Source organism: Balaenoptera ricei, chromosome 18 (assembly GCF_028023285.1).
Source record: "Balaenoptera ricei isolate mBalRic1 chromosome 18, mBalRic1.hap2, whole genome shotgun sequence".
NCBI lineage: Eukaryota > Metazoa > Chordata > Mammalia > Artiodactyla > Balaenopteridae > Balaenoptera > Balaenoptera ricei.
The window spans coordinates 11,423,638-11,451,461 of record NC_082656.1 but is presented as its reverse complement, the minus strand read 5'-3'; the positions used below and the strand labels follow the sequence as shown (position 1 = coordinate 11,451,461).

Sequence of the window (27,824 nt, the reverse complement as noted above, 5' to 3'; positions counted from 1 at the left end):
TAGGGTATCCCCTGAAAAAACTAAAGAAAGGGGAAAAAAATAAAAATGGGGTTATCTCGAATAATGAAACAGTAAAATCAAATACTAATGATTTTCAAGGTTTATAAAAATCTTTACAGAAGGCCTTTCAAAACCCACATCACTCCCTGGTCCTGCTCCTAACAAGATATATATATAGAGAGAGACCTATTACAACTGGGAATGCATTTCTCAAAGGGGAAAAATGTAAAGAGAGAGAGAGGGAGAGAACAAATGGTTTAAATTGCTTTTTATTAGTTAATGGCAATTTTATTTGATCCTTAACTTGATGCTAAGTTTTCTTATTTATACTCTTTAAACCACTGTTTCTTAAATTTGTCCGATGAGAAAAATCACCTAGAGCATTTGTTAAAAACTCATATTCCTGACATGAAAATGATAATTCCACGAATCTGTATTTCTAATAAGCTCCCACTAAAATTCTAAATAATTTGGCACATTTGGCAAACTCTGTTTGGGTAGCATCCCAAATCTAATAAATCAGAATTTCTAGAGGAGAGGCAATGAGATTTATATGAAAAAAGTGGGATTTGTATCAAGAAAAAAATAACTCCCATCCTAATGTATAAATTTATTTAGAATCATTGCTTTTAAGCTATTTTCTAAGTATATATTAATGAATTATTGTTAAATTGACGTTCTTTAATAGAAATAATTATTAAACTATCCCTTACATAAGAGGAAGATTTTTATTAGACTCATGTAAAAATAAAAATATATATTTGAAAACCCCATCCAAAATAATATTTTCTTTAGTATGTGGCACACTACACATGGGATCATAAGCAAACAAGAAAACAAACAAAAAAGAAAGAAAAAGAAATGAAGCATTCCTGCCACCTTATATGGGCTCATCAAATCTGTTAGGGTCGTTCCTGTGGATAAGGGGTAGAGTATGCCCTGAAGAAGGTGAACAAAATCACTGCTCTATATCCAAGAAAGACCCTTGAACCTGGAAGGGGGACCAGGCCTTAAACATGTGGGAAGGAGAACTATACTTCTTTTTTTTTTATACAGCAGGTTCTTATTAGTTATCCATCTTATACATATTAGTGTATATATGGAGAACTATACTTCTGTCCCTTGTTTTTTTAGACTCTGGACTTTCAAATGTTTGGTTACTGTGACACGAAGATGGAGTCCGGTAAACAAAAGAAAGAATCTCTCTAGTAAATCCCAGCTGACAATGAGTGAATTATATCTATATAGCTAATGATACAGTTGCATGTTTCTCTGCATTTTCTCTTGTTATTCTTTACCTTTAAACAGACTTTTAAAAGTACGTTTCAACTTGGTCTCTGAATATCCATATTCTAGCGGATATTAAGCAAAGGTATATTTCATGGGTCTAAACATTAACAGGAGAGTAACATCCCTCTCCTTGAAGCCAGCATTACTGAAGAAGCTGAATTTAGTGAAACCTTCAATCTCAGGAAACAAGATTTAGGGCTGCTAGGATCAGCTAAATCTCCCTTAAGAAAAGTCTCTCTGTATTACCAAACCTGGAGGTTTAACATTAGACTTAGAAAGGGAGTTCATCATCTATAAATCCATAGAGGACAGCATACACACACATACACTAACCAGTTACTCTGAAGTTTGAATCTCTAGTCTAAAAACTGGTTCTGTTACCTAAACCAAATAAGGTTAGAGGAAGAAGGAGGAAGAAGAATAAGAAAAGAGAGAGGAGGGAGAGGAGAAGAAGGGGAAAGAAAAGGGAGATGAAAAGGATGAGCAAAAGAGAAGGAGGAGGAGGTAAAGGAGGGAGGAGAGAGAGATGGAGGAGAAGGATAAAGAAGGAAAGCGAGAGAAGAAGGTAGAATTATAATTAGAGTAACATAATTCCTCAGATATACAATTAAAGTCACAAAGTTCATATAAAAGTTTGCCTTGGAATAATCTTTGAATAATCTTTGAATTAATCTTTGAATTAACTGTTGAAATACTTTAATATTTTAAATACTTTAAATACTTTAATATTGTTTTCACAGATGTGCAGAAAATTTAAAAGATACTGCATAATTTCTGTATATTATATAGTAAATTTACATATTATACACAAATTATATATAACAATATATTATAAATAAATTATATATAATATATACTAAAATTTTAGGATCAGAATGAAGATCTAAGAATGTGGCAGTTCCTGGCATTCAAAGTAACTGTGTTTTCCATTAAACCTGTGCAAAACACTTTTTCAAAAAGCATAAAATCTCTCTTAATGGTCATGGATATTACTCTATTCTCTACAATTCCAAAAATTAACTTAGCTTTGCAATATGCATTATTATGCTGGGACAACAACAAAAAAGGCTAGTAAGCTTTAGATTTTAAATGTGTATAATATAGCAACAACCTAAATTACTTGGTCTTTATTGCCATGACTACTTTTCTTCTTACTGCCACATGGAAAAGGTTCTTGGGATACTTACCTACAAAGAAGCACTGACCACAACAAGGCATGCCCTCTTTCTCACTGTATCAATAGTAATACCTCATTTATTTCATACTACGGGGAAATAAACTGCTCAATATAAATTAGCTGTCCAAATAAATGTAACTTACTCCTTTAGGAAACAAAAGGGTTTTTGGTTGTTAAAGTCATATTTTACTTATTTATCTAACATATATCATTGACAGTCTACCAAGTTCAATGCTCTGTGTTAGGTATATGAGGAAATACAAAATTGAATCTAACACATAGCTTAGTCTCAACAGTTACTAAATAATGCACATATAAATGAATAATAAAGGTTTAAAAGAAATAACGGCCATAAGAAATACTGAAATAATATGCTGAAAGAGAGACTGTATCTGGGGAGCAAAGCAAGACAAATCAGGGACAGATTCCACAGAAATCTTATGTGAAATGGAACATAACACAATGGGGTGGGATTTAAGACCTAGAGCTGAGAGTAAGGGGACAAGTAAATGTATTTTAGGCCAGAGACCGAACATTTGAAAAGGAAAAGATAAAAAAGTGAAGCATGTATATCAGCTCAGTTTTGCCAAAATAAAAGGTTTAAGTAAAAAGGTGAAAATAAAATCCAAATCATGAAAGACTAGGTTAAAATTTTTAATTTATTCTATAGTTAGTAAGAAGTAAATGATTGGTTTGAACAGTGAAATAATATGATCAGGAATATAAATCAGGAGGAGGAAGAGGAGGAGACAGAGGATCCAAGATAAAAAGAGAGCAATATAAAGAATTTAAGCAACACGTAAAGAATTTTATAAAGGTGAAAGCTATAATTCAGCAATACTAAGTATAGGACTTGGAAATTTAACTGACTGATATAAAGATCAAAGAGGGGCTGAAGCTGACTCAAGTCCCCACTACTATGAAGACAGTAGCCTCTTAATCAAAACAGAGGACTTAAGAACATGAATGATATGGGACTGGGATGGCAAATTCAATGTTACACATTCTGAGGCTGAGGGGCCAGAAAGACATTCACTTGGCCATATCTCATAGGGAGATGAGAATATAAGAATAAAGCTCTGGAAATAAGAATAAGAGAGGAAAGCTATCATAAAACTGAATAAAAATTCCCGAAAAAATATAAGCTCCACAAAAGCAAGGATGCTGTCTGTTTTGTTCACTGTCGTATCTCCTGTGCCTACAACAGTGTCTGGCACTCAGTAAATACATATTGAATGTTCACTGAAAGAATGCCATACAACAGATCACAGCAAGAGAGAGAATGAGAGAGTGAGTGAGAGAAACAGTCACTGCAAGAGGTCAGGAGCCTGATCTTTTTATGTCAAAAGTTAGATATAAAAGTAGAAAGAAAATGCAGACAAGGATAAGAGAAAAGCAGTAGGAGTCACGAGAAAACCAATAAAAGTGAATATTACAGAAGTCATAATAGGTGAGTTTTAAGAGAGTGGGAATGGTGAATTGTGTCATTCTCAATAGATAATTTACTTACACCTACCTTGCGTGGCTGAAAATCATACTTCACACAGTGCTGAAAACCTTTTCCTTTGGACTTCAGTGATGTGACTATCAGGCAATTGCCAACGAAATGAGCAGAGTAACCAACTCCTTTGCTAGTACGAAAACTGCAAAGAAAACTGAGAATAGTATAATATCCTCTGTGACAGAGAACAATATATCTAAAGATTAGTATTATACAAATAATATAAAACATAATTATAAAAATAAAACTTACATCCCCATAGAGTAGAAGGAGTATTACATGTACCAAATAAAGACTAAAACATGAAAGGTTTAGAACAACTAAAAGAAGGCATTTAAATTGGGAAAATAGAAGACTATAGAACCTTTTAATATTTCAATTTAAAATATCACAAATACATAAAAACAAATTAATTGCCAACAAAATCCTACCAAGTAGATTTCATATACCTTCAATGACCACTTGGAATTAACAAATACAGAAATCATGTACACAGTTAATGTTTTCAAAATCAACTTGCTCTTTAATTCTACTATATCTTTGAAAATTGCTTACAACTTTACCAAAAAAAAAAAAAGTCACAGCCAATTTTGATAAATAACGTAGGTAATCAAGCAAAGGAATACCTTTTCAGTCAAAAAAAGAAAAAAGATGTGACTATGAAATATAGTTATTTTCTTCTAGAGGAGCACTCCTCCAGCTGTGAATTCAATCACAATATAAAAAGAAAAAACGAAAACCTGTAAATGCTTTGACAAATGACAGTATTATTGAAATAAAAATATGATCTCCCAAAATGACCTTTTTTTTTTTTTTAATGTACACAACATATGATCTTATGTAAATGGTATCATATCTTGTATGGCACAGTGAGCATTTAGAGATGACTTTTTTTTTTTGGCTGCATTGGGTCTTTGTTGCTGCGCACGGGCTTTCTCTAGCTGAGGGGAGCGGGAGCTACTCTTCCTTGCGGTGCGCGGGCTTCTCATTGCGGTGGCTTCTCTTGTTGCGGAGCACGGGCTCTAGGCGCCTGGGCTTCAGCAGTTGTGGCTTGTGGGCTCTAGAGCACAGGCTCAGTAGTTGTGGCACACGGGCTTAGTTGCTCTGCAGCATATGGGATCTTCCCGGACCAGAGATGGAGCCCATGTCCCCTGCATTGGCAGGCGGATTCTTAACCACTGCGCCACCAGAGAAGCCCCCAAAATGACCTTTCTGAAGTTCATCCCCATTTATGTTTGGAAGTTCAGATGCTTGTTAAAACCCTCTCTCATTACTATCCATATATAATCTTTTGTAATAGAGTTTACAAGTTATTAATAGCTCACATTTTTCTACACTCACATTTCTGAACAGTCATTGTACAAAAAGCACTTTAAATATTATGCTATCATTAAATCCTATGTGATAGGTACCATTATTATCCTCATTTTACAGTTGAAGACACCAAAGCACAGGATAAACAGTAAATGGTAAAGGCAGAACTTAAACTCAGGCAATCTTATTTCAGAGCACTGCAAGTATTAAATGAGGTAATACATGTAAGCACTTATAATGCCTAGTACATAGTAATATAATAAACGAAACTTTGATGTTCTTATTACTTGGCATTATTGGTAAACTAAAATTATCAAGTTCTGAGTCCTTACAGGTCAACCCACTGTTGGGTTGATGAACCCATTCTGTTAGTTATCTACCAAATAATTAATCTTATCTAATTATAACTTCTCACATGGTTACCAAAATCAATATTTTTAAAGCATAACTTAATTACGCTCACAGACCCATGTAAGTCAAAAAGCAAAGTGAATAAAATTTGGTAGGAGTTTGTTGTTGTTGTTTTGTTTTGTTTTTTTCCACTGAGAACACACAATTGATTTATGCAGACTGGAGATAGGAGGTCTGTAACCCTTGACTTTTAAAATGTAATTGAGGAAAAAAATAGTGAGGCAGCTTGCCCAGAATCAACAGCAAAAAATGAATAAAATAAACTGACATAACTGTATCTTTGTAGTTTTAACATATATTTATTTATTTACTTATTCTATTTAATATGTTGCCTTGACACTTGACACTGTTACATATTTACAAGATTGAAATGCTTAAGACAAAAGTACTAAAATTAAATATATTACTTACCAATAAAGATAAGGTTTATCCTTATCAACATTAATGTTATTTAATGGATCCATACGAAACCAAGTGTTTAGGGTGAAGCCATTCTGATAAGGCCACTTTGCAATAGGAGGCAATGCAATTGCCTACAAGGTAATGGAAAAAGATACGAAAGTATCAGTTAAAGAAAATGTAATAGTAACTAAGGTCAAGTATGGCTTCCACAGATTAAAAAACAATGAAGGTATAAATATCAAAGAATCATGGACAAATATAAAAATAGAAACTATTATCATATTAAAATAATCTATTAATATTGTTTGTTGACTCTAGAAGCATTATTTTCAAATATTCAATGAATCAAGTTTCATATCTAAGTTACATAGTAGGGTTCAGACTGTACTCCAAGAAGTCCTCCTCCAGGTTCACCAATATACAGTCCCTTATACATATGCTCCAGAATTTACAGTTTTCTATAGTTTATGTTACGTTTTCAGTAATATTTCACTTGATTAAAGAAAGCTGAATTTTCAAATCCAAAAGCAATAGAGAAGTTAATGGAATAAATACTGAAGAAATATAAGTAATAAGAAATAATATTAATACTAAAGCAAGAGATTTATCATTCAGAAACTGAACCATTGAAATTTATGACCAAAAACGATTCAAATCCACTCACAAGTAGGAAAGGAATAATATAGCATTCAGTGGGAAATAATAATTAAAAAAATCTAGACATTCTAAGGAAAAAATGAGAAAGTGGTATACTACTTGACTTGAAGTCAAAAAACATCTGAGTGGATTTACTTATCTTTCTATGAGATATCTAAATTCCTTCACATAAAAGATAAGTACCCTTTATGATTTTTTTAATATTTATTTATTTTACTTATTTTATTTATTTTTGGCTGTGTTGGGTCTTTATTGCTGCGTGCGGGCTTTCTCTAGCTGCGGCAAGTGGGGGCTACTCTTCGTTGTGGTGCGCGGGCTTCTCATTGCGGTGACTTCTCGTGTTGCAGAGCACAGGCTCTAGGTGCGCGGGCTTCAGTAGTTGTGGCGCACGGGCTTAGCTGTTCCGCGGCATATGGGATCTTCCCGGACCAGGGCTCGAACCCATGTCCCCTGCGTTGGCTGGAAGATTCTTAACCACCGCGCCACGAGGGAAGTCCCCCTTTATGATTTTATAACTGATCTGTTCCTCCAAACAGATCCTTCTTATTGCTGGTAATGACCTTACTCAAATATAACATATAGCTTCCATATAAAAATCCTCTGCATATAAAATAAAGTTTAAATTTCTTCAGGTTATACAAGGCTCTTCACACACACTGTGGCTCCAACAAACCCTTTCAATCTTATTCTCTTCTTGTACCTTACCCCACTTTCCAAAGTATATCTAAACACAGCAGCTGTTCCACCTGTTCTGTTACAGCTCCCTTTTTTGTACATGATGCTACTTCTGTGCAGAACACTTCCTCCACCAAGATCCCAATTACCCTCAATACCAGGCTAATATCTCCTTCTGTGAAGCTTTCCTGGACTTACCCCAGCCTAGTTTCTCTTTTCATTGTTTTCCCATAGCACTTAGTACCTAAATCTACAATAGCTTATTCTAACAAGCTGCTTTTGTGTCTACCAATGAGTTCGCAAAGAGTAAGAAATATAGTTTATACTCCCAGCATTGAGACTTAAGAAATAGAAAATAATCAATATGTGATCAATGAAAAATCTCAAAGTGGCAAAGCGCCTGCTGCAAAAATAAAAACAAAACAAAAACACACACACAAAAACACATAAACACACATACCATTTCAAATGAAGACTCAAACCCTAACAATGAATAAAAATTTTCCTATACAATGTCCTTTCAGATTTTAATATTTAAGCAATTAGTCCAGGCACTTTAATTGTCGATACAGCCTTTTTTCGACTTTTTAAAAAGGGAAATATTTTACTTTGTTTTTTTGTTTGCTAGCAATATGCAATTCTTGCCAAGTTTACTGCTGGTTAATACCTCCATAAGTTTCACTAAACCAGACTTCACTTACTATAGCTGCTTCAGAGTACCAAGGTAAGCAGGAGAAATATTTATTGAGGACATTGAATAGTAAAGTGATTCTACAGAATTATAATAATAGCTTAACAAATATATTAATTTGCTCATAATGCCTGTGGAACAGGCAATCTGCTCCACGATTGGAACAGAGCCAGATTCATGGTTTCCAACCTCTGGCCACAACCAGCATACCCAAGTGCCCTTCCATACCAGCCACAGCAGTGCATGACAGCACTATCATAGTGGCGTTAATAAGCACACAGGAGTGCAGCCCACTCCTTCTCTTTTCCCCCATTACTCCACATGCCCAAGAGATCTCTTACTTCCAACCAGTGGCCCTAGCACTTTCTATATCATCAGTCTCATCATCCGGTCTACTGAGCCCTACATTGGAACTTATACGCTGCATTAAACTAAGAGATACAGGAAAGAATTTGACTCAAGCTGTTCTTCAGGTTTTCCAGAACTACTCTTCCAACACAGTAGGACTGAGAGAGTCCTAAATCACATTCAGCTGCAAACACTAGTGAACCAAAATACAACAGAAAAAAGAAAAAATCTCACAAAAGATAAAGCTAATAAGCTTGAGTGATAATGAAATAATAATAGTCTTTGGTCTTGCTACAACTGGTATTAAACACCTGAGAGGCTCTAGGACTGCATTTTTCTCAGTTTCATTGTGGACTTCTAAAAATTCCATAGATAAATAAGGATCTTTATTACGGCCAATCTCTTCAACAAGATAGTTACCTCTACTCAAGGACATTCTCTTAAAATTATTTTTTTATTACATATGTATTTTAAATTTATTATTTTTTTTACTGAAGTATAGTCTTCAATATGTAACAGCTAGATAAAATGTTTTAGGGACCTGAACTCTCCCATTTCTAGAGGGTATGCCTCAACTTCCTGTTCCTACTTACCTACCAACCAGCTCCTTCTTACAGTGCACATTGTATCCCTAGCCTTTTTTAACTCTTTAGCTGATGCATACACTCTCCCTTAAGGCACAAAAGCTAACTTTGTAGAGTACTGCCTGATGTGGAATTCAGGCCCATTTACTCCCCAACCATTTGTGCCTGATCACCCATTTTCTAGGCTCTTTATATTTCCTTCTAATCCCATGGCAATAATGGCATGACCTTTGGACTATCTGTGATTTTGGATTTAAGCTGCCTTCACGTTTCCTCTGTATTTCCTTCTAAAATATTTTGGTATCCACAATTGGGTATCCCTCATTGTGTCCAATGAGTCCATAGGACTCTGAAATCTATATCCCTCACTGTCTCCTGGACTAGCTGACTCCAAAATTTATATTCTTATCTGTTGCAATTTGCAAAAAAAAATGATTTTGATGTTCAGATAGGATGCTTTCAGTTAACTATTTCAGTGAATAGAAAAGTGTACTATTTCTTAAATTAAGCAAATTCAAGAAATAGATCATAATCACAAAAAGCAAATCTAGATAGTATATTCATAAAGGTCACAGAGCACATAAAATGCCATCTTACATTTGTCATTCAGCTTTACACACATCACTGTAGAATTCAACTAACTCTCTGTTATGTATTACCAAATTGCTCATATGGAGGCAGCAGGCTCATAGAAAGGCATCTCCACAATATAAAATACAATTCAGAAGGCCTAGCATATATGGTTATTTTGGAGGGAAAGTAAGTTGTATCATGATTTTAATTATCCAAAGGCACTGCTATGAGCAGTGGTCCAAACAGTATGTACCCTCTTGTTACTAAGATGCCACTGGTTCATGCTCATCCAGAAGCAAGATTATCAAAAACAGTGTAATGGTAAGGGTTTTAAAATCAGCTCCTATCTGAATTTTTCAGCAGTTCAACAGCAGAAGTAACATGTCTGAAAATTAGCCAATCCGTTGTTAAATGAAACACTGGATTTAAGGTCAAGCAAATTTTGGCTCAGGTTGTGACTCTACTTTAAGACTCTGAACAATGTTATACTGTAGAGGCTTACTTAGTTTCCTCAACTGATGTAACAACAATAATATCATTTATCTTATATAGCTTGTATGACTCAAATGAAATAATAGTTATAAAAGTACTAGTTCCTTCCCTGTTTCCTCCTCTACAAAGAATATACTTTTGATCCAAACTACCCTTTATGGAAACGAGTGATGCAGGAAAAACCAGGAAAGGCGGAAGAGATAGTATAAGTCTACCAATATCCCCTGAGTAAAAACAATTCAAACATACACTACTAATAACATATAAATAAAATTATCTCTGTGTATGTGTATGTGTGTGTAAAATGCATTGCATACCAATAGGTAATTGGTGACCAAATGGCTAAAAACAGGATTAACTGCCATCTTACTGAGGCAATTCAGGCAATTTATTAAAACAGTTATTAATTCCGTTTTAATTAAACTTTGTTAATTCTATATATAAAACAGCAACTTGCTTATGTTTCATTCAAAACACTTTGCTCTTCTTCCCCATACCTTAGACTGAAATCTATCAGATGTCAGGTCAACAACAGCTCTGTAAAATGTATTAGAAATACATATGTGTATAAGTAGAACTATTACATCTAAAAGAACCCTCATCCCCTTAGGGACAGTGACAGTGTTTTCTCTGCTAAGTACCACAATATACATACATATTATATATGCTCTACACTAACACACTGATATGTAAAATGATTTGCTTCCATCTTGAAAGTGTTTTGTTTTTTTTTAACTTTGCTATTTTTGTTTCACAATTGGTGGAAACTGTAACTTAAAAGATTAGTAACAAAATAGTCAGGAAAAAAATATAAAATTAGGATAATGGTTGATAAAATGGGAGACTGAAAGGACATTTAAGTACTTGTAATAACCAAAGACCAATAAATATTTTCATTATGTTTTACAACTTATATAGTGCTTAAATAGTATATTACTTCATTACAGGCTCACAATAACCCTATTCCATTATAAAATGCTAATATTTTACATGAAAGTAAGCTAAGAAACACTAAGGACTAGTCCTCTAACAGTAATGAACTAGAGGATTCAGAAATCAAAACCGGTTCTTCTAGCCAAAAATTACACATATGCTCTACAATGCTACCGTGTATATTAAAATGATGAAATCAAGCTTACTGAGAAAGCTAGTTCTTTGAAAAGAACAACAAAATGGATAAACTTCCAGCTAGACTGACTGGAAAAAATATAGTAACAAGAATGAAAGAGGAGGCATCACTACATATCCTATAGACATTAAAAGGATAATAGGGGATATGATTAACAACTTTATGCCAATATATTCAACAACTTAGATTAACTGGACAATTACTTGAAAGACCCACACTACCAATGCTTACTCAAAACAAATAGAAAATTTCCCTATGTCTACTACAGAAATTAAGTTTGTAGTTTAAAACCTTCCCACAAACAAAACTCCAGACCCAGGTGGCTTCAATAGTGAATTCTAGCATACATTCAAGAATAAGTATTATCAATTCTACACAAACTCTTCAATAGGGAGAAGCAAACACTTCCCAACTCATTTTATGAGGAATTACCCTAACATCAAAACTGGAGAAAGATATCACAGGAAAAGAAAAATAGATTGTCAAATCACTCATAGAAATAACTGCAAAGTTTCTTAGCAATATGTTAGCAAATCAGATCCAGTGTTGTATGAAAAGGTTATTACACTGCGATCAAGTAGTTGTTATCCCAGGAATGCAAAGGTGATTTAAAACTGAAATATCAGTCACTGTAATTCATCACATTAATAAAGATTAAGAAAAACTATATGATCATTTCAAGAAAATCAGAAAAAGCATTTGATAAAATTCAACACTATATTAACTTACTGATGATGAAAAAAACCCCCCAGTAAATAGGAATAGAAAGGAATTTCCTCAGTCTGATAAAGGATATATCTTAAAACCTAACGCTAATAGTATACTTAATGGTGAAATACTTAATGCTTTCCCCAAGACTGAGAATAAGTCAAGACTGTTATGATTACTAATTGAAGGTCCTAGCCAGTGCAATAAGGTACAAAATGAAATAAAAAGGCATCTACTAAAAAAAAACTGCTAGGACAAGTAAGTGAGTTTAGCAAGGTCTCAGGATATAAGGTCAATACACCAAAAAATATGCGTTTTTATATACTAGCATAAAGCAATATGGAATATTTGTGTATGAATTTAACAAAAGATGTTTAAGACTGGCATGCTGAAAACTGCAAAACACTGAAACATCAAAGAAAATGAAATAAAGGGAGAGATATATTGTGTCCCATGAATTGGAGTACTCAGAACTAGATCCACACAAACACGGCCAGATAGTTTTCAAGAAAGGTGCCAACACAATCCAATGTGAAAAGAACTGTCTCTTAAACAAATGGCTTTGAAATAAATGATAGTCGTATGTTAAACAAACAAAACTTAACCTCCAACCTTCCCTCACATCATATTTTAAAAATTTATACAAAAGGGATCACAGACCTAAACATAAGAGGTAAAACAACACAACTTTGAGTAGAATGCATAAGAGAAAAAAATCCTGTGACCTTGGTTTATACCAATTTCTTAGATTACAAAAGCATATGTCATAAAAGAAAGAAAATTTTAATTGAACTCCATCAAAATGAAAATCTTTTGTACTTCAAGAAATATTGTTAAGAAAATAAAAAGACAAGCATCAGACTGGGAGAAAAAGTTTGACAAACACATTTCCAAATTAACTTACACCCCAAATATATAATGAACTCTTAAGATAACAAGACAAATAATCACATTTTTTTCAGTGAACAGAAGATTTGAACACAAACACCACAAAAGAAGATTTAAGAATGGCTAATAAACACATGAAAAATGTTCAACATCAGTCATAAGGGCAATACAAAATTAAATCTACAATGAGGTGCCATTACATAACCATTTACATGCTTCAAATTAAAAAGACACAATGCCCAGGGTACAGATCAACTGGGATTTTCATACACTGCTGATGGGGATGCAAAATTTTCCACTACAGAAAAAGCAATCTGCATGTTCATCATGAAGTGAAATACATACTTAACATAAAAAGTAGCAATCTCACTCTTTCGTATTTACTCAAGAGATAAAAATACATACCTGCAGAAGACCTTTATTCAAGACCTAGCAGTTTTATTTGCAATAACCAAAAACTGAAAACCCAAAAGTCCATCAACTAGTGAATGGATAAACTGCGGTATATCCATAAAATGTAATACTACTCAGAATAAAAAGGAATAGAATTACTGATAAACTACAACATGGATAATCTCAAAAGCATTATGGTAAGTAAAAGAAGCCTGGCGGAAAAGACTACATACCATATGATTTTATTTATATGAAACTCTAGAAAAGATAGAATTATACAAACACAAAATAAATCAAAGGTTGCAAGGGACAGCCTAGGGAGAGGGAACAGGCTTCAAAGAGACACAAGGGAATTTTGGTGGGTGATAGAATTGTTCTAAATCATGACTGTCGTGGTGGTTACAGGACTATTCAAAACTCAACAAACTGTACTTTTTAAATTGGGGAATTTTACTGTATGTAAATTATACCTTCACAGAGTTGACTTAAAAGAAATAAAAACAAACATATGTATTTAAAACTTACCGCAGCACTACAACCGGGGAAATTGAAAAAAGTATCAGGACCATGTCTTTGTGGCATCTGATTAAGAACTGATAATAATTTTACTGCATGTCTTGGCTAAGGAAACAAGAAAAAGAAATGTCACTGTGCAAATTTAACAAAAATACCTAATATACCACCTTAACCACCAGAATGTTTTCTAACTTGAAAGAAAATTAATTTTAAATCATTTAATAAACTCTTTAAGAGGAACACTTTCCATTACAAATTCAAGTTTATAGCTCTCTAGAGACGAACTGTTGAACATTAAGTATTAATGTACTGATACTGAATACTTTTCCCTCTGACCACGGCTTACCCAGATTCCACTTTCTCCTCGAAGCATGCTGAACAAAAGCTTCAACTCCTTGACAGTGATGCTGTAGCTGGCAAGAACCCCCAACATATCAACTAGAAGATCTTCAAAGGAAAATAAAGTTATTCTGAACTCTAGTCATGAGCTGCCATCTGTCAAGGTAAATATACTTTTTGAAAGAGCAAAAGTTACCTTGTCATTTCTACATATATATGGATATGTATTATAGCTAAATGTCCTCATGAATAGCCGTTCTAATTAACAATTTTTAATTCATCAGATAAGCAAAAAATTATATTTGAATTTTAGGATTTTTTTCCCATCAGAATTACCATTTCAATTAAGTTCTCTTTGAAAAATTACATAAAATGGATTTTATAAATTCCCAGAATACACACACATGCGCACACACACACACACACACAAATCTGCTATATGCTGGGAAAAGTAGGCAAAAAAATGCAACGGTACAATGATTTAACATTGTAAATTTGTTATTTTCAAATGAAAAAGCAATGGTTGACCACATTTGCTTTTAGAATTATCTACTATTAATAAAATACATTCTTGAAATAGTCCTTGACCCATTAACAACAATTTTGGGCACTCACTCCTTGCCTGGCATTATTCCAAGTGGTTTACATGCATTAACTTCACAAATCCTCATAACAAGCCTATGAGGTAAGTATTATTATTATCCCCTTCTAAAAATGAGGAAAGTGAAGCATAGATAACTTAATCACACTGCCCAAGAACGCACTCTACTAAGTGGTAGAGTCAAAATTCAAACCTAGGCAGTATGGCTCCAGAGCCCTCACTCTTACTTACTAGTCTCTAAATAGAAGTACCATTTGAACATCTGACTGGTGATATCCATTATGGTAATGTGTTTATGTTCACATAAGAGACACACCAGCTCACCAGATAATAAGAAAAAATTATACATTTAATCTCTTGTCTCTGATTACTTTCTCATCTCTAGACATTGTAATAGTACCTCTATCAATCATTTTTTGCAATAAATTAAACATCTAAATACTTATACTTCATTTTCTCAATTTCTAAAGTACATCCTAAGAATTAAAGATACTATGCAAGTTATTACAATAAATACATATATACATTATAAACAATTTATCATCAATTAATAAAATAGGTTAGGTTAGGATAAGTTCAAATAATTATTGACATGTACTATACATTATCCAATATCATAGATTAGTTAGCTGAACTTTGAGACTTTAAAAATATTTATTATGTATGTATTTCAAATTAGAAATTTAATATGGTTATTTTCATCAATAAAGAATTGACTTATTCTTACTTAACACCATTATAAGTAAGCAATCTCTACGATAAACTTGTGACTGTGGATATGCCATTTTAAAGAGATATCTTTTAATGAAAGACCATTCATCATTCAAGTAATAAAAATGTTCATAGTTACTACATATTAGTCAAAATATCTGTTTCTAAGAAAAAATTCTAGATAAAAACCAAGCACTTTAAAATCCTAAGTGAATATAAAGCATTTTTAAGCAATTAGCTGCAATGGCAAAACCTTCATAAAAGATTTCTTAAAGGTATGCCTACAAATACTATTTTAAAAGAATTCTATTTCCAAACCTTTATCTCATCTCCTATGTATGTGACAAAAAGTGATCTATTAAATTTGTATTTAATTACATAATTATTAAGATTTCTTATTTATTATACAGATAAGATAGCCAAGCACCTGTTTTTAATTTTATTATAAAATTTTAAAAGGTCTATAAAAAAGGTATTTTCTGTACAAGATTTTTAAAGGAGAAAAAATACTAAGACTATGAAATTCTCTTATCAATTTACTATAGATGTTTAACCACCTTCTAATATGATATCTTCATATTATTAAATGAAAAGAACCTCTTTGAACTTAGCATGCTACAAAACACTCAGAGTGAAAACTGAGTGGTGTTTTGGTGGTTACTGGTGCTTCATTAGTATGTTATCTAAATTTTAATTTCTCTACGGAAAAGTAAGGTAGAGGTATTCTTCTAACACTTATTCATCACTTAAATAAGAAAAAGTGAAAAATTTGTGTTATCCACATTATCATTAATGAGAATAAAGGATAAGGGAATTAAGAAGCTTTGTATAACAGAAAATGTGAAAAGCTTTGCGGTACTATCACACTTACTATCAGCTTACTTCTCAGTGCTCATGAATTATGTACAGTAAGCTAGTATGTTTGTAATTGTGGCTCATTTTCTAAAGTGCATTCTATAAAGTGTACTTTATTTACAAAAAAAAAAAAGAAAGAAAAGAGAAAGAATTTTAAGGGCTTAAATCCAGATATGAGGATTCAAAGATCACATGATGTTCTATACAACATGTGTACATATAAGTTTATACAGATAAATTCCTGTTAATGCTAAAATTTGCAGATGGTACCATATTTTCATCAAAAAGATGTGTTAATTTTGATTCTCGTTTTTCATGAAGTTAACCATTAGTAACCAATATAGAAAATACTAAATCATTCTAAATAGAGATAGATGCCACCTCGAAAGCAATCAGAAATGATTTTAATATACTCTGTAAGAAAAACAAAAATTTCAAAATATTGCTTAAATTTAAAAAGCACTGATCTTTACTCTTCATTCCATTTTTTCTTGTTTAATGTTTTGTTCTACTGATATTAAAATTAATTATGCATAGATCAAAATATTATAGAGGATTTTCTGGTGTTGAACTATTTTTAAGGATCAGATATGGTCAGATATTGTGAGGAATTATACTAGCACTTTTAGAATTATGAAACCTTTTCATGTCAGAAGAAAGTTATACAGAAGATTCATGGCTTAAGAGAATCAACATTTCAAACTCCTTATTTTCTGGAAGTAACTGTTGCTCTGGGACCATCTTTCAGAACATTTCTACTGAAGTGCATCTAACCACAGAGGAGAATGGACTTGCCGGTGGGTAAAGGATTGACAGTGAAGAATTACAGATATCAAAATTATTATTTGAAATAACACATAACAAACACCAAATTATTATTTTTATCTTGAAATTTCATGCAAATAGTATGTTCTAATTAGCAATAGATCTGCATTTATTTTAATACAAAAGTTCCTCCAAAAAAATATCAAAGTAAAATCGACACTTCCAAAAACTACAGCCTGCTTGTCCGAAGGCTTTTAGCACCTCCTGTCATAGTACCATATATGCCAGACTGGAGAACATGGAGTTCAGAGAACTTTTAATAAAGTGCTAATTTTATAGAAATGTAATATGTATTGTGATATTTTAATTATATAAAGGTTTAATTAAGTTCTACATAGAAAGGTACTGTTCATTTTTCTGATAGATTTCATAGCACTTATTCCACATTACTGAGATTTTCTAAAATCTGGAAAACCAAAATAGTAATTATTTTTGTCTAATACAGAAGTCATCTTTCATTCTTCAGGTTTCCCCTTAACATAAAAGGCAAATTTCCCATACATTTCTACTTATCTATTTTAAAACAAGGTAGCTTCAACAAAACTATATAACCTATAGAATATAAAGAGAAGCACATGAATCTTTATAAACATTTAAATTATACTTTCCTGTCATATAATCCCATACCTGCTATCATGTCATCTACAGCACTCATTTTCAGCAATACTTGCTCAATTAGCCCAACTTCTGTACTAGTCTGTAAATTCCGAACACTTTTTCGTAGGATGGCTGTAAACATGCTCCATATTTCTGCTTGACATGTGACATCACAGTGTTCCAAAAGCTCTGTCATGCATGTTATACTCTCAGCATCCTGGATAATAAAGTTCATCTCCAAGTCAAATTCTCCACCAACCAGCTAAAAATAAACAGAAAAAAAAAATCACCAATGATAATGTGAGAGCTTACACATAATAACAAAACAAATATTTAGCTAGCAAGAAAGTATTAGCTACTCTAAAAAATTTCAAGTCTTCTAGCCTGAAACTAATTTTGATAAAAATTTCACTACAGATAAGTGAAAGGTGCTGTAAGAATTAAAACTAGCAAAGAGAAGTCTAATTTTTTTTTTTCAATTTGAAAAGGTGATTTCAAATCTAGAAAAATAGAGTAAAATAGAGCAAATGACTAAGAGGTGGGATTCTGGACAAATTCCCTTAAAAAGGTTTTGGCTTTGAAAAGTGAAAAATACTAGAAGATGCAGAGATCACTAAGGATAAATTTTAAGACATGAAAATTCATTTTCTTTTATACTACTAGACTGACAAATAAAATAGATGGAACTGAAAAAGAATAGGTGGGTCTAATCTCCATGTATAGAATATGAAGAAACATGAAACTATATTAGCAAACTTACAGTAAATGTTGAAATAACAGAATTAATGTTAAAAATGTTTACAAGAGAAATATGTAATATCTAGTAGTATTTTTTTAAAAAAACATGTGAACTGGGAAAGAAAGCTGATTTAATGGCAGCATATTTGACTTGTGGCATTATGCCAAGTGAGTCAAAAGTAGTACTGCTCCTCCCAAATGCTACTTTACTACAGCAATAGACAAATACACATGGAATAAAAGATACAATGATACTCCTATTCTCTATTGATCAAATCTCACATGAATTAGTTTATTCAGTAATAAGTACCATTCTTAAGGAAGAATATTAACAAACTGGATATCTTTTTGATCTAGAGAATGGAAAATTTAGGCAGAAAAAAATAGCCATATACAAAATGCGTGACAAATGTGAAGTCATTCATTCAACAAATATTTTATTTATTAAAGACTAGAACTTACTGTTCTAAGAACTCGAAATATATCTGTGGACAAGAAAAAGTCCATGCACTAACAGTGCTAAATTCTAGAAATAAAGATCTATATATGTATTTACGTATGTTCTACTTTAGTCCAAAAAAGGTTGCATTTGGCTTATAAATTACATAAAGTATAAAAGACATAAATAGTGAGTAGTTGAGAAAGAGGAAGCAAAGGAAAATAAAATTAGGCTCAGACAGGGGCTAGAGATTAGATTCAAGAAGTCAAATTAATTTTCCATCAATGAAAGGTGTTCATTAATATGGATGGATGAGCACATTGTATAATATAAATTTGAAAATAATGGTAATAATAATACCACCACCTAACCTCACATGCCATTTAGTATTATTCTAAGTGCTTTACATATAGTAAATAACTTAATTCTCACAGCAACTAATGACAAAGAAGCGAATATTTTAAAAGTCTTCTAGAATTTAAGAATTTAAAAACAAAATATTCTCAAATTGTAAAATATTATACTCTGTATATATATTTTCTCTGTAACAGCTCCAAAATTCAACTTTATAAGAAACTAGCCCTTATGCTAACTTCCGACCTTTTACTGACCTAGATATTCTCTCTGGTTAAAGGTTGGTTTTACTTCTATGTGTGAAACGACTTCAACTCCTCCTACTATTTCTGGTTTATTAACAAAAATAGCTATGAGAATGGTTAAGAGATTGGCTCTGAATTCAGACTTCCTGGATTCTGATTTTAGCTGCACTACTCACTTTAATGACGCTACTTCTCTAAGCCTGTCACTTCATCTACAATATGGGAATAAAAGTTCCTATCTAATAAGGTTGTTGTAAAGATTAAATAAATAAAGTAATTGGGTTATAAGCACTTAGTAACAAAGTCAGGCATATAGTTAGCATTCAGTTAAGGAGTTAACGTTAGCTATTACCAGTTCTCTTACCCCAACTTTGAGCTAAAAATTGTAGTCATCTGATCACATACATATAAAGTACCATGAAACAGCCAGTGTAAACCTTATATTTCCAGGAAAAGCTAAATTATTGTAGATCGTGTACTCTCTTAGATATTAACTTGTAGATCTAGCAAAACCAACTCAAGCATCATTTTCACCGTGCCATGGTCTCACCAAGACTTGCTTACTTTTTCATATTTATATATCCAATTGACTTGGGTCACTACTATGAAACTTGTAAACCCATGATTAGTAACTTAGAAGGGGTTCTCCAGAAGTGAACCACAGAGAAATAAACAGGTCTGAAAAACAATTGACAACTTACTGACTGAACTAAAAGAAGTAGATACCAAAGTTTAAGTCTATAAGACTCAGAATAAATCTCTGTAAGAATTAGTATACACTAAAATGGGAGAACACTGAAGAATTTTTTAGACTAATCTCCTTAATGAGTTGTAAATGCTTAAGTAAAATCTGGTCTACCCAAGAACCATTATCAAATGTGTAAATAACAGAAAGGGGCTCAGTGGTAACAAAAAATAGTCTGCTTTTAAAGGAATTAACAATTATAATGTGTAATTCTAACAATCAAGCTATTATGTGAAGCCTAAGGCTCTATCTTTCACAGTTAAAAAAACAATGCCCCTTTCTATACATCATTTAATTACAAAAGAGCACAGTTATGGCTCCCTGATTTCACTGCCAGAAGCTGTAAAAATATTTATTACAAATGTTATAACAGAGTGGACCTATGTTTTTGGACGGTCTTTCTAACCCCTATTATAATTTTTAATACATTAGTGTTAAGGAGGCTAACTGCTTACAGAACTATCATTCCAAGATTAGGGAAATATTTATTCCTCACTTGTAATGAACAGTTCAATATTTATCAACTAAAGCATAGAAGAAAAAGTAGAAACAGTCAGTCTTTATTATTTAAACAATTCTCTAACAACCCTATGAGGAAAAGGCATAGTTGTCTTCAGAGAAGGAAACTGAAGATAAATGAGGTTAAGCAACATAACCAAAGTCACACATGAGCAAGTGGCAGATCCAGGATTCTAATCTAGACTAGAAAATGTACCGAAACAACTTGCTATGAAGTCAAGAGTGTAAACTTAAAAAATAGAGATGGGACGTGTCATAGTAGCTCTATGAAGAAATTAGTGCTTTGAGAACAGTGTATGGGTAAAATGAGGAAAGACAAAATGATTTCTGTGGGTAAGAAATGAAACATCAAGAGGTAGTAAATCACAATAAAGAAAAACAACCAATTTATTTAAAGTTATTTAAATAAATTATTTCAGTAAGAATGTCTAAGACTTTGAAGGCTCAATTACAGGAAAATTAGCAATAAACACTAAAAAAGAAAACTCACAGGAAAACATTTTAAAAAACAAAGAAAGTGACATGACAAGCTAGAAAGCTAAACCAAAAAAAACAAAACAAAACCTAAAATTACCATAGTACAAATGACATTTATAAATCAATTGAGACTTCCTGTAAATCTGAATGTGTCAATATGACACTCTATTTGCACAGTTAAGGGTTTTCTTTTCCTCCAGGCCTTCTCCTTAAAATTCTAAAAGGTACTGGCATTCAAGAAAAGCGGTCCACAAGGGCCCTTCCTACTCAAGAATCTGTCATAAGTGAATAAAATAAATATAGGTGAGCCTTTTTAATGAACTAAGTTTTATTTACATAAAAGCATAAAAATTACTGGATAAAAATTTAGAATATAAATGTATTATCTTCTGAAAGTACTAAGGTTTATAATTACTAGCAATTTAAGTATCTTTTATTTTTTAAGTACAGAGTTTTAAATATCTTTATTTTGAAATCTTAGATTATTAGTTAGGATTACATGGAATAATTCAGTGTACATTAGACTAAATCAAACTGGATAATTATTAACCAGTTGGATTTCTTTGCAAATCTTTGCAAATCTGTGGATAAACTCTAAACTAGATAACATTGCTTATAAAGCCCCAGTTCAACACCCCACATTCAGCTTCCTCTACTTTCCATTCCCTAGCTACTGTCATAAAAAACATTTCCACAATGCCATCTCTCACTTCATCTAAAACTCTTTATAATGTTACTCCCTATGCATGAAATAGGGTTCTCTCCCAACCCCTAATTTTAACTTCCATTAAACCTCCAAATATCAGTTTAGATACCACTTAATCCAGAAAGTCTTCCTAGTAACTACAAACACTGCCTTTCTCTGAACTCGCATTACAACCCATCCACATCACAGCAATCATTTCAGGATATCCTAGATGTTTACAGATTTCTTTCCATACCCCACTTTACAGTAAGCTTTGTAAGGGTAAGGACCATTTCTAACTATCAACCATATCTACGTCACTAGCACACTGACAAACCCATGCAAATTATTCAATATTTAACACAGAATGGGAAGATGGCAGGATGAGAGGACAGAAGAGAGGTAAGTAGGCTGGCAGGAGGGCTTCACAAATTCATGGTCCATCATCAGGTTGTAAGCCAAAGACTTTCTACCATACTCTACTTTTCTCTTTTAGCAATGAATTGCTCTTAATGCCATATAACTTTTTTAAAGTTCCAGAGATGACCACAAAGCCAAAGAAAATGTTTCCTCATTCCTGTTTATACCCCTTGGTTGCGTTATTTTTTTCTTCTATTACCACTTAAAAAATATGTAAGGTTTCACAGGTAAAACTTGGGAGACGTGTTATTGTCTAAGTAAGGGACTAAGTACACTACACACAATTTTTAGTTGTTAAAATCAGGCTTAAATATATTTCCACTTCCAGTTTCTAACTATTTTCAAGTGAAATCAATTACAATATCTTCCTTTGAAAAAGAATGGAAGTGATGTCACCAAAAAACACCAGAGTGGGCAGCTATGTCCTCCCTAAAAAACTAATGATCTAGCAAAAACTGGCAGAATAAACTTCTGAAGATTTCTGGAATCAAGTCAAAAATGTACAACAACCAAGGGAAGACTTGGTGAGGAAGAAGCGACTGTTTTGTGGGGCACGTCCCACCTTCAATCCCTCAGATTGGCAACAGTCATGAGGACGCTAGCCTGCACTGGTGGTGAGGGCTGCTAGTTCCAAAGGAAGCACTAGGGACCTTATTCTCAAAGAATTGTAGTTGTAGGTCTGAACCTGACTGGCAGCTCCCTCAAGCATAGACACAAAGAATTTTCTTTGCTTCACTCAACTCAGAACGTCCCTAGAGCTAGAACACTTCTGCTGAAAGCATTTAAAGGCACATGTATTAGCTGCAGCACCTGGGGCAAGCCAACACTTGGGGCAAGCAGTAGACAGACCTGGAAGCCTGGGAAGGAAGACGTGGGGAAAGGAGATAAATGTGGGTATAAGGTCTTTCAAAAGCTCTCATGTATACTGGGTAATCCAGAAAGCCACATGTATGCCCAGGGCAGGTCGCACATTCAGAAAAGGCCTACAAAGTCCCTAAGCTTTCATTTGTAGCTGACCTTTAGGCTCTACACAAGTAGGAAGTAAAAGCTAAAGTAGAGATGTAAACAGCCTGACCAAACACTGAGGAAGTCTCCAGCACAGAGCAAAAGATGGGGAAGAGCATTTTCTTTTCCTTTTTTTCCTTTCCTTGGCTCCAGGCATTTAAGGTAACTCTGTCAAAACATCAGCTGCCCATCAAACTACGAGAACAAAGCCTTCAATGGCCAAAAGTGGCAGAGAATACAGATCTTATACAGAATACAGAATATAATTTAGAAAAGCTACTAAGCAAACAGCAATAACAACACACAATAGCAACTACAAACTCAAGAGTAGGGAAAAGAACAGAATTTCCAGAGTTTCCACATTACAATATTCAGAATGTCCAAATTTCAACAAAAAATTATAAGACACACAAAGAAACAAGAAAGAATGGCCCATCAAAAGAAAAAATTAATTTTGTGTTCAAAATTTGATAACTGCTTTTGTCTTATCTCCTTCCTCTATTCTGTCTTCCAGCTTATGTTTTGCTTTCTATTAGTACACAGATGTCTTCTACTGTTAGCCAATCAAATTACTTTTAGAAGCAGATACAATCTAATTATGAAGCTCTTGAATTATTAATTTCTAAAGAACAGATCTTCAATATAAAGCTATAACTGTGTGTAATTTTACAAAGAAACAAAAGTGAAAACATGATTAAGAACCACCATTTTGTGAACATTAATTATATGTTGCATAATTTATGCATATAGCCTCATTTAATTCTCATAACTCTGGGAGATGAGTAACTCAAACAAGGAAATTGAGGTTAGCATAAGTTAAGTAACCTGCCCAAGGTCCCTAAGCTAGTGTCAGCATCAGAATTTGTCTTGTCAATATCATAAAGAATTAAGAAGTGTATCATTACCAGAGAGATCACCCACAAGACATAAATATGTACTGCCACTAGTCGTCTAACCTTCAAAATCTGATGTTAAACATTAGCATATGTAATAAATGACTTTTAGGTAAGTGTTCAGTAAATAACAGGAACACTTTATAATTTGGACATGAACATAATAAAAGTTAATGATCCTAAACCAAGCCAACAAACCAAGGCAAGAAAAATAGAGAATTACTTGTTTTTTTCCTATTTCTTTCACACAAGTCCTCTCTACAAGTAATTTATATTGACAATCTTTCTGTGATATAGGAATAACTATACCCAAGAGTATAACAAATGCTGCTGTAAATACCATCCATAAAAACTCTAGGGAAGGGAGGAGGAAACAAAGGGAATAACTGTCATACAATAAGTGCCTTCTTTAAAATATATTTTAAACAACTTGCACTTTATCAAAAGCAAGTATAACCATCTTTATAATTGCTTTATATGATTATACCAAACATATATGACAAATCCACCTGGCTACTAGGAGCCAATTGACATTTGAAGGAAAACTAAATGTGTTAATTGCCAAACCACTATATGCTTTTAAATTCTAACTCCTAGCCTAACAATGAAAACTCTATTTCATAAATAAAAACAAAGTAGAAACTTCTGCAGACAAATGAAAGCTGAGAGAATTTGCTGCCCACAGACTTTTACCATAAGAAATGTTAAAGTAAGTTCTTCCAGCAGAAGGAAAATGATACCAACTGGAAATTTGAAATGACACAAAAAAATTGAAGAGTGCCAAAATCAAGACTGTTGTTAAGTGCAAAAGACTGTTTTATCTCATTTTGAAAATTCTTTAAAAGATAACTATCTAAAGCAAAAATAACAATGCATTAAGGGATTTATAACACATATGAAAGTAAAACCAATGACAGCAAGATCACAGAGGACAAGAAAGGAGAAATATAAGTATACTTCTAAAAGATTCTTCACCTATACTTGAAGTAGTATATTATTTGAAGGTAGAGAGTAAGTTAATGCATATTGTAAACTCTAGAGAAAACACTGAACATGAAAAGGAAACAAATACTAAAGATCTTAACAGACACCTTACTGAAGAAGATATACACATGGCAAAGAAGCATATAAGAAGATGCTCCACATCCTACGTCACTGGAGAAATGCAAATTAAAGCAAGAATGAGATACCACTACACACCTATTAGAATGACCAAAACCTAGAACACTGATAACATCAAGTGCTGCTGAGGATATGGAGCAACAGAAACTCTCATTGTTTGCTGGTGGGAATGAAAATAATGCAGCCACTTTGGAAGACAGTTTGGTGGTTTCTTACAAAATTATACATACTTTTACCATACAATCCAGCAACTGTGCTCCTTAGTATATAATACTCAAAGGAGCGAAAAACGTATGTCCACACAGATTTTGTCCACAAAAATCTGCACACAGATGTTTATAGCAGCTCAATTCATAACTGCCAAAACTGGAAAGCACCTTCACAATTTCCTTCCCATGGAAACAGCATAGAATCTATATAATGTACGGGAAATTAAAACAATGCAAGAAAAAGTTTTAACTAAACCTAGAGTTGACTTTCAGCTACAACAGAATGCATATATATATAACATGAAACACACCCCTCAAAACTTCAGCTTCTTGGAAAAAGACTATCATCCATTCTGCAACACATCATGAATTTAAAAACAAAAAAACAAAAACTAAAAAAAAACTAAAAACTATCTCCCTAAAATAAAATTAATTACTCTCTTGGCTCAGTCATAAACACTTGATGCCGTCACATTACCTGTGACTCTTCTGCTATTTTCATGTCAAGCCCTAGTATTTCTTTCTCACTCATATCTCAGACTCAGACCTTTTTCATTTTTCCTAGCTCCCACACCAAGCAGTTTCAAAATTGCTTTGTTGCCTCCTCACAGTATCTTCCTACCTCAAGTTACCACTAAATACCACCGCCAAATTCATCCTTCTACAACAGCACTTAGATCATAATAAACAGTTTCTCTACCACCTTTTTACTGAATGAATTTTTATTTATTTAATATTTGAATATCTAAATTACCTGAGTTATCTGAATTTATTATTTGAAATCCTTCTCACAGGAATACTGATGAGGACCGAACTGGTAAAATGGAAGAGAGCTAGATCCCTACTTTTTTTTTTTTTTTTTTTTTTGGCTGCACTGGGTCTTCATTGCTGAGCGTGGGCTTTCTCTAGTTGCGGCAAGCGGGGGCCACTCTTCGTTGCGGTGCGTGGGCTTCTCGTTGTGGTGGCTTCTCTTGTTGCGGAGCATGGGCTCTAGGCACGTGGGCTTCAGCAGCTGTGGCTCTCGGGCTCTAGAGCGTGGGCTCAGTAGTTGTGGTGCATGGGCTTAGTTGCTCCGAGGCATGTGGGATCTTCCTGGACCAGGGATCAAACCCCTGTCCCCTGAATTGGCAGGCGGACTCTTAACCACTGCGTCACCAGGGAAGTCCTAGATCCCTGCTTTTAAATCAAAGCTCTGCTAAAACCTATGGGCAGAAGTACATTTAGTATTCTAGGTACCTCAGGGTATTTCTCCTCTGAGCCTCAGTTTCCACCTAGGCCAAAATTATACAATCTCTAAAATCTTCTGGTTCTAGGATACAGGTATTACAACCTCTATTGAGAAGACAACTGTGATGTATGCAACAGCTGTGGTGTCTATCATATAGCAAGGACAGAATTTAGAATCTAAAGACTCAAAGGGGGTAAAATCATTTTCAAAAGACTGCAGGGAAGGCACTGAATAAATTGCAAAGACTACCTGATGAGGTAAAAGCTAAAGAGATGATTCACTGATACAAAACTTCTGTTCGAGAGAAATAAAAAAATATTGGACTAGAACAATAGAACATTAACCTTTGATTCCTACAATTCACAGAAGCTGCATGAGATAAAAAGGTTTTTGGCAGTACAAACCAGGACAGGAATGTGACTTCCCAAAGGACTGTTTATATCCTAATGAGAAGAAATTCCTCCTTTAAAAGGCTTTCATTAGGAAGCAACAAAAACAAAAAATAAATGAATCAAACATTTAACTCAAGAGGTTGGGAAAATTTTTTAAAAAGCAAGTCTGAGTAAATTATGAGGAAAAAAATTATGTTAAAGCAGAATTTCATGGGTTAGAAAACAAAAAATTATAGATTTGGTAAATAAATTCATAATGTGATTCACAGAAGAAAAAAGAATAATATACACAATCCTCAGACAAAAAGAGAAAAGACTCTGAAAATTAAAAATGAGATATAGCAAATAAGTAAACTTTTTTTCTCATGAGACATATGTTCCATCTGTGCTAATAAATTTACATAGAGAAAAAAGGAACTAAATTAAAATGTTTCTGAAAGTGTATCTCTGAGTTGTGGGCTTATAAAACCTTTTCTTTTTATCTTTACATATTTTCTGATTCTATAGATTTTCCAAAATGAGAATCATTTATTTTTATAATCAGAGGAAAAAATAAGTGGGGGGGAACTATAATAACTTTTAGTATCAGGAGTTATATATAAACACTAGACTATAAGCTCCCTGAAAATAGGACCCACATTTGTCTTACTGACCAATCCATGAGCAGCACCTATAC

General features: G+C 33.2%; 1 protein-coding gene across 8 annotated transcripts in view; it reads right to left on the bottom strand.

Annotated features, from left to right (window-relative positions):
- NBEA (neurobeachin) overlaps positions 1–27,824 on the bottom strand; it is a 612,623-nt gene that overhangs the window by 541,974 nt on the left and 42,825 nt on the right. For all 8 annotated transcript variants that reach the window (XM_059902450.1, XM_059902451.1, XM_059902453.1 and 5 more), the window contains exons 2-6: positions 17,708–17,939; positions 14,096–14,196; positions 13,759–13,854; positions 6,105–6,226; positions 3,984–4,110 (exon numbers count right to left, since the gene is read on the bottom strand). In XM_059902450.1, coding sequence (XP_059758433.1) covers positions 3,984–4,110; positions 6,105–6,226; positions 13,759–13,854; positions 14,096–14,196; positions 17,708–17,939 — 678 coding nt within the window. The remainder of the gene's footprint in view (positions 1–3,983; positions 4,111–6,104; positions 6,227–13,758; positions 13,855–14,095; positions 14,197–17,707; positions 17,940–27,824) is intronic.